This window comes from Phalaenopsis equestris, unplaced genomic scaffold, assembly GCF_001263595.1.
Source record: "Phalaenopsis equestris unplaced genomic scaffold, ASM126359v1 Scaffold000460, whole genome shotgun sequence".
Lineage (NCBI taxonomy): Eukaryota > Viridiplantae > Streptophyta > Magnoliopsida > Asparagales > Orchidaceae > Phalaenopsis > Phalaenopsis equestris.
In genome coordinates, this window is record NW_018164901.1 from 180,210 (window position 1) to 189,132 (window position 8,923).

Below are 8,923 nucleotides of genomic sequence, written 5' to 3' on the forward strand. Positions count from 1 at the left end.
ATTCTAGTTACTCCGACGCTCTAGATGCAACATTGCGACGATAGGACAACACTTCGGTGCTAGGATAGTAGCGCTCAGACGCTCTGTCCTCTTTTTTCTAGCACCTTACTCTTGTGATGATAGTGCCATGGTGCTCTCGAGGATTGTGCCATGATCTCTATGTGGTGTTATGGTGCTCAAAGTCTGGCGCTGAGGTGCCTTACTCTCGAGAAAGTTGTCAGAAATTCCCAACATGACACTTAGGTGCTCGAGATCGCTCTATGACAATATCTTCAAATTCTTCATTGCATGAGACAAATCATCTATTTCAGTAAAGCCGATTCCTTGCCTCTAGATTCCTATCCCAAAGCACAAGCTCTTTCTTTCTCTGGTTTCCTGCCAATCTAAGACTACCTAAACTCTACAACCAAAATAGAATCTCATGCATTAGCTTAACAAATCCAGCAAAGTTTCCTACCAAGCACATCTCACATTTGCCTTTAGCGCCACACATAGCACATCTAAGCAAATGAATCATCTTCTTCCTTCCTCCAATCCCTTATTTGTTTGGTGAGAGACAAAGACAAAGAGAGGGAGAGGGAGAGAGAGAGAGAGAGAGATGAATTCAAGCCAAAGAACCTTGGTGGTGTACCCAAACTCAACCTCAGCTGCACAGCCCTTGAACTCAAACGAGAAAGGCTCTTTTGGGCCGTTGATTGCAGTTGTATCGGTGATCCTTGTGCTTACCGTCGCCGCCTGCATCATCGGCCATTTCTGTGCTCGACAATACCTTCGGCCAAGACCCCGAAGAGACCATGCGCCCTACTACTCCAAAGACGATCTCGAAGCCTTGCCGGAGAGTCGTTCTCCGGCTCCGCCAGCTGAAGGGGGAATGCCAGCCGGCGGCGCCACCACTCATGATGTTGGTTAATGTTCATGTTTAAGAGTTTGGAGAAGATATTAGGTGCGTACAATGCATTAGAATAACAAATAAGAGAGAAAATATAAGTTAGTGTTAGTTTTCCTTGGCCGTAAATGCACTGCATCCTAATATTTTCGTATCAAGATATGTATGTCATTTTTCATTATATAGTAAACGATTTTATACAAGGATTGATTTATCAAATCCAAATTTGTTTGTAATAATCTTATTTCTGTTCTACGTGCAAGTGACTGTCCATGCAAACTACATAGTAAAAATTCTTTTTTTATGTATATAGTTCCTTAAACATAGCTATACATTTAGTTGATGATTAGTTTAAAATAAGTTTAAAAGTGCCTTTTTTATGAAATAATGCTAGCATGTTACAAATTTTTTTATCAGGACAAATTTTAAAGTTATTGAATTTTCTTCCAGATCAAGGCAACATAAATATTTCATGTATAACAATGAATTTACATATAAAAATCAGATAATTTAAAATTTTATTTTGATCAATATTATATCAAAATATTCTGATAAATTATTTTCCATGCAGGTCTTATACAAAATATATAATCTCATTTGCATTCCTCATTTATCACAGGAGTTTAAAGCATTTTGGTGTTAGTTCTCCTTCTAAAACAAAAAAAAAACCTCAATCATGGTCATTTATTGTAGGCATTGAACTCAATAACTTTTCTGTTCTAAAGCACACTTATCAATTACAGTGTTAAGGGAATACTTTCTTATCATGAACTTCAGATTTCGAAACCAGTATATTGTCTTTTGGGCTCACCAGCGGCAAAAAAAATTCTCTTCTAAAAACTATAGATAATTCAAGTTATGAACTTGTGTTCTTGTAAATAAGTTCGCCAAAATTCATTACAAGAATTAAAATTTAATGACATTCTTCTTTGAAATATTAAGAATCAATCAGAAGCGAAGCACTAGCATGATTGGAAATATTGCGAAATACAATTCTCAAATTTATCAGGGCTTAGGGTCAATTAGAAACTAAACCATACCACAGGATAACATGTCACACCAATTCAAGAAAACTGGAACAAGAATAAATAGGAAAACAAAATCAAAATAACCATACAAGCACGTGAGAATTTTACATGGAAAAACCCGAGAACGGGAAAAAACCACGGAGCCACACCACCTGAAATTTTGCTATAAAGTTTAGAAGGTTTTACAAAGAACTCACACAAGTTTTCTCTCCACACAAAGAAAACTTACAGGACTCGTTCCACAATCTTTTCTTTTTGATTTGACGCAAAATCACGTCGAATCTCTAAAATCCATTCCCTCGTCACTCCTCACCTTCACTGAGATGCTCATCAAATGATTTAGAACAAAGAAACTCAAAGCCCCCTTATAAACTGCTCAAAATCAGGATTAAAAGGACATCCCGAAAGAAAACTACCCTGGGCACCGATGCCTAGGCACCAAGCCCTTTGTCAGTGCCCAATAATGGGCGCCCAGGTGTTAATAGATCGACACGTAGGCGATGGTCCCTTTGGATGTGGTCACATATGCGCTTAAAGCAGGCACCTAAGCGTCGGCTCCACTATGAGGAGCGCCCAGTGGGCGCTTGAGCACCCATAGTCGGCGTCTATGCATCCAGTCCCCTGCTTTGTCTCCAAACATCATAACAATCTACAACTTGGAAAAAAAAAAAGCACCGAGTATCAGTCCTCTGTACCCGCACCTCCATCTAAAGCACCTTCATAGTCATGTACTGTGGTGTGGCTTACCCCCAGTCTCAACCTTCATGAAACACAACTGAAGCCAAGCATAGTTTTAGTTTCTCGATAGTCACAACCATCATCAATATATCTGCAAAATTCTGAGTTGTATGTATCTACTCCAGGAACAACTGCCCATCTTCAAGAAGAGAGTGAATGAGATTATACCTTAGCTGAATGTGTTTCGTCATGGCATGAAAATCAGTGTTCTTAGCAAGATGAATCGTACTCATAATGTCACTATAGAATTTTTCAATCCCCTGCTCCTTGCCTACTTCTGCCATGAAATTATGTAGCCAAATCACCACCTTGCTAACCTCAGTGATAGCAATAAATTTAGCCTCAATAGTTGAAAGTGTAACGATCTTCTACAACCTAGAAACCCAACTCATTGTTGTACTCTCCAATGAAAAAATATACCCCGTTGTACTTCTCCTACTGTCCACATCTTTTGCTAGATCTGAGTCTACAAATCTCGTAGATTGATCCCCGCACTTTAACAATAAAGTGTCATGTTGATTGTTTCTCTCAAATACCTAAGAATCCACTTTATTGCCTCCCAATGATTCCTACTTAGATTACCTATGTATCTACATACCACTCTTGTTGCATATGCAACATATAGTATGGTACAAATCATCGCATACATCAAAATTCCATCTACTTAAGCATACAAAGTTCTCTTCATGTGTCCTTGCTCTGCTTCAGAGTTAGGAGATATCTCCTTAGATAGTTTGAAGTGACTATCAAATAGAGTACTAAATGTTTGAACCTCTGTAGGATCTTCTCAACATACTCTTCTTGAGATAACTTTAGTGTTCTTGTAATCATGCCTCTGTTGATTCTCATCTCAAGGATCTTCCTAGTTGTACCTAAATCCTTCATCTTGAACTCACTTGATAACTATTTCTTCGAGTCCTTGATTTTCTCCATATTAGTCCCTGTAATTAGCATGTCATCCACATACAAAAGAAGTATAATATAGCAGTTACCAAAGTGTTTGATGAAGCAATAATGGCTTTCCTGGCACTTCAAATACTCATTTTCTAACAAAAACTTGTCAAATCTGATGTATCATTGTCTTGGGGTCTGCTTCAAGCCATAAATGTTCTTCTTCAATATGCAGACCAAGCCCTCTTTGTTTGGAACTTTATAACCTTATGGTTACACCATATATAGCTCCTCATCTAGATCTCCGTGTAATAAAGCTACTTTTACATCTATCTACTTAAGATGTATATTTTCTTCTGCTACTAGACTCAGTAAAACCCTGACAATATTCATCTTCACCACTGTGGAGAAGAACTCTATCTAATTCACTCTTTCCCTCTACTGAACCCTTCAAAACAAGCCTTGCTTTATAACACTTTCTACCATCTGACTCCTCTTTTAGTCTATAAATCTACTTGTTGTACAATGCTCTTTTGTCATTTGCTAGTACCATTAAATCACAAGTCTGATTTGACTCCAAAGATTACTTCATCAATGACGAGCTCTCAAACCCTTTAGTCTTCAACTTGAGTGGCCTCCTCAAAGCACTCAAATTCACCATTATCAGTTAGTAACAAATAGTGTAAAGAAGAAGAATACCTTCGTATGAGTTGTATCACTCTGCTTGATCTTCTGACTTTTGTAGCATGTGATTGAGGAACTTCTAGTGCTTTGTTTGGTTGAGCACTTCATCGTTCTTCATCTTCATGATCACCAATATCTTCTATCTCCATATATATGGATGCTTCAGAAGTAAATGACGGACTATCCTGAGTTCTGACCATGTCCTTGTACATCTCCATTTCATTAAAAGTGGTGTCTCTACTCTTAATGAATTTCTGATTCTGATAATCCCTGAACTTTTTACCAAATCTGCCAAGCTTCTACCTTCTACAAATTTAAGTGAAGTAAATAGGGATAGGGCCTCTTTGAACTTTTGTATTCAAATAGGAAAATCCATTGATGATGGGCCCACTATTATTCATTCCATTTGAAATACGATAGGGGGGTGTCTATAATCGGTCTTAGTCATCCTTCTACTATCTCAACTCTGTGCCAAAATTCTAGTGTTTCTTATGAGAGTTGGGTGGAGCGCCTTCAACCCTTGAAACATATTTCTAAACGAAACTTTTGGGTTTATAGTCGACATGAGGTATTTGAGCAAGGTGAAAGTTTCTCCCGACCTTTTTCTTTTACTCTTGGGCCTCACCCCTCTATTTTTTTGGCTTCTATGACTAAATGATTGGATACTCTAGAGGATTATACTGCGATTATTCAACTTGAGGTTTTTGATTTATCGGATCGGGTGGCTAATATCCCTTTTAAAGCTAGAGTGATGCAGTGATTTACTTTTGGCTCTCCTATCATCAATAAATAGGAGGCCCTTTCATGTTAAGGGGCTTTTGGTTCTCCTCTCTGGTAATCTCTATCATTCATGGAATAAAAAAGGTAAGTATTCCTCTCCTCTTTCTCTCCCTCTCTTTCTCTATCTTCATTTCCTTCGATCTCTACACTCAATTTTTTGGATATGTCTCCAAAATATATTTGAATTCAACAGTTATGAATATTATAAATATTTTCTTAAAAAATAAACAACAATCATTTTATCAATATTGACATATTTTAACCGGTTTGATTTTAAAAAATATTTTCATATAAGAAAATCTAAAATAAAAAACAGTAGTTTGATGGCTATTTCGAAAACAAACAAATGAGGAAGTTGTCGCATATCTCAAAATTTATTATATGTAAATATTTATCTATTACAAATTTCATGAAAAAAAAAAATCCTTGCAATAATTTCTTCATACATATAAGCTCAGTTATGATGTAGTGCTTTGAAATCAACTAAAACTTGAGTTGAAGTGATTTGAGAATTAAGTAAATTTTTAGCAAGTTTTGGGGCATTTTCTATAGAATTTTTTTGTGCTTGTATCCAATTTGCTAATAAATTAACATATTAAAATACGATCATCCAACATCATGATGAATACATAATTCATAGTTTATTAAAATAAGATAATATGTGTAAATTTGGCGATTTTAACAATAGGAGAAGGTTTTCCAACCATGACACTGTCTTGTGGACTATTGATGGAGGTATATGGTGTCTCATTGTTTAGCCTTATAGATACATACAAAAAAGAGGTCTACCAATTACTCAAACAAATGAGTACTAGGCGACATGAACAATAAAATGAACTTTCAAGACACCTAAATTTGAGTTTTATAAGAAGCATCATACTGATTATATACTGTGCAATAAATAAACATCTTGTTTATTAATTTTTTTCTCATGAGTTTATCTCTTTATTTATAGGAAAGAGGGTATAATATGCGATTTAACATTTCTGTCCCTTCTTTACGGGGTCGTTATAGGATAAGTTGTCCAATTCTTAGTCCATAATAAAGAACCTTGGGGGCATCCGTGGGAAGACTGATGATGGTGAGGAATTGGATTGTTTCCTCGAATTTGATTTGTCCATCCAAGCCCGTTCAATCCAGAGTTGTATCATTATTTTTTTGGCTCGATTAGCTTTTTATCATTGATTCAAATGATTGCATTCAATCCGATAAATGAAACTTCTAGTCGACTATTTACCGTCACTTCTTTATCATACTTTCTTCTGAACCGTTGGATGTTCTTTGAACTTATGCTGGCATTTTCTTGATGCACGCAAGGAAAAAAAAAAAAAAAAAAAAAAAAAAAAATTTTGGAGGAAGAAGAATTTTTCCTAATCCATTCCGGCAAACATCCGTTGACATCCACCCTCAACGCGTTCTTCTTCTCCCCTGCCATAAATCCCGAATCCCATCCCCCCCCAATTATACCAAACTACTGTATTCAGCAGCTTAGCTCGACATCCATCAACCATGGCATCCACCGCCGCCGACCTCCACATCTTCTTCCTCCCTTTGCTCGCCCCCGGCCACATGATCCCCATCCTCGACCTCTCCATTCTCATCTCTGCACGCGGCGCGCGCTCCACCATCATCACCACCCCTTCCAACGCCGACCTAATTCTTCGCCCTTCTCTCTCCCGCTCCGATAGCCCCAATATCCATCTCCTAACCATCCCTTTCGCCTCCGACCAATCCCCAAACCTCACCGAAAATCTCACCGGCTTGCGCACCCCAGAAGTCACTCCCCAATTCTTCGCCTCCTTGTGCCTCCTCGAACCTCACTTTGAAAGCCTCGTAATCGCCCACCGCCCCGACTGCATCATCTCTGACGTCCTGTACCCGTGGTCCGCCGGACTTGCCAAACGCCACGGCATTCCCCGGATCGCCTTTCATGGAACCAGTTACTTCTCCTTCACCCTCATGGGACTCGTCGGCAGACTTCGCTTGTATGACTCCGTTTCCTCCCCCGATGAGCCTTTTGTAGTCCCGGACTTACCTCATGACATCAAGTTGACCCGATCCCAACTATTCCCCATGATCATATCTCCGCCGGAGTACATGGCCGGGATTTCGGCTTCCCTTCAAGAAACCTATGGCATGGTTATGAACACGTTCTACGAACTGGAGCCCGCCTATGCCGACTCATTCAAGTCCGCTGGTTGGATGCGAGGCTGGAACGTTGGCCCTGTTTTCCTCCGCCATTGGTCTGTAGATTCGATCAGAAACAGGGGCGGCGCCGCAGCGTCCGATGTCTTCGATTGGCTGGATGGAAAGAAAGCAAGATCTGTGCTTTATGTCTGTTTTGGAAGCCTGCCACGTTTCACGGCGGCGCAGCTCCCGGCGGCGCAGCTCCGGGAGATCAGGGAGGGGTTGGAGGCGGCCGGGCGGCCTTTTGTGTGGGTGGTGAGAGGGGGATTGGAGGAGGAAGGATACGTTCCCGTCGCCGGAAATGGATCGGGTGGGTTTGTGATAAGAGGATGGGCACCGCAGCTTGCGATACTTAAACATGAGGCGGTGGGAGGATTTCTGACGCACTGTGGATGGAATTCTTGCATGGAAGGGATTGCGGCGGGCGTGCCGATGGTGACATGGCCATTATTTGCGGATCAGCAGTTCAATGAGAGGCTTTTGGTGGACGTGTTGGGAGTGGGCGTAGGTGTGGGATCGGTGGTGAACAGTACGAGGGAGGAGGAGCGGACGGTTGTGGTGGCGGAGAGAGTGGCGGCGGCGGTTGAGGGGGTGATGGGGGGAGGGGAGGAGGCGGAGGAGAGGAGGAGGAAGGCGAGGGAGATGAAGGAGGCGGCGGAAAAGGCGGTGAGGGAAGGAGGGGCGTCGGAGGGGGACTTGGGAAGGATGGTGGAGGAACTGCTTGCTTTGAAGCGGAGCAGGGTGGAGGAAACAGAAATTAAATGCGGCGATTAGGGCTTAGTGCCAGGCTTCGTTTGATCGTTCAAAAAAAAAATTTTTTTTTTTTTTGGATGTCCAGTTCTTCGAATTCTAATTGGAGAAGAGAGTTATGTTTTGAAAAGATGAAATTTTTCTTCAAATAAATTTTTGCAGCTGTTGGGGTTGACTTAACGAACTGAACTCTTCTAAATATAAGCTTAAATAGATTCTACCTTGTATATCTTGGAAAAAAGAAAATAAATGTTTCGTCTAGACAACCAACCGTCGAGCAACATTCGTCTGGACAACCAACCATCGAGCATCATCTCATTATATCCTTTATTTGGGTGTTAGGTGTCGCCTGGTAGTTGACCATCCGAACGTGTGGTTGTCCAAATTGAATATTCTATCTAAAAAAAGAGATTAATGAGGATGTTGTTTATCTTCAATATATTTTTAGAATTCTTGGTCTGTAATGTGTGCTTGATTAGGTAATATTTCAAATCTTTTAAGTCATCACTTTATACTCATTTGTGTCTAGGTGTTTAAATTCTTTCGTTTTTTATCTGTCATAAAATTTATCAATTTTTTTTTTTTTATTTTTCTTAACTTTTAAAGTGGGAAGAAATAGTATATTGCATAGAGTAGTCTAGCACATAACTCCTTCCCATATTATTTACGTAAGTGCCACCGAATTTTTATATATTTGCATAGCTACTAAATTTTACATTTTATGTTTATACCACCCAAATTTTTCATATCACATCAAAAATATCATAATTGTAATTTTTAAACATGAAATACATATTTTCATGTATTGACTGATATAATAATTGAAGTATAGGTATTAGATGTGTAAATACATAGGAATTAAGTGGTATGTATGCAAATCTTTCTATTTGAAAAAACCAACACTTGAGTGGCACATAAAACTCAATTGAAAATATATATAGTGTAATTTTTGTAATATACTTGGGCTTATTGGTTGAGA

At 39.3% G+C, this 8,923-nt stretch overlaps 1 protein-coding gene across 1 annotated transcript; it reads left to right on the forward strand.

The window, feature by feature from the left end:
• The first annotated feature begins 6,355 nt into the window (after positions 1 to 6,355).
• LOC110027881 (scopoletin glucosyltransferase-like) lies at positions 6,356 to 8,269 on the forward strand. Its single transcript, XM_020729499.1, has one exon. The coding sequence runs from the start codon at positions 6,517 to 6,519 to the stop codon at positions 7,966 to 7,968; it is 1,452 nt and encodes a 483-aa protein (XP_020585158.1). The 5' UTR covers positions 6,356 to 6,516; the 3' UTR covers positions 7,969 to 8,269.
• The last annotated feature ends 654 nt before the right edge of the window (positions 8,270 to 8,923 follow it).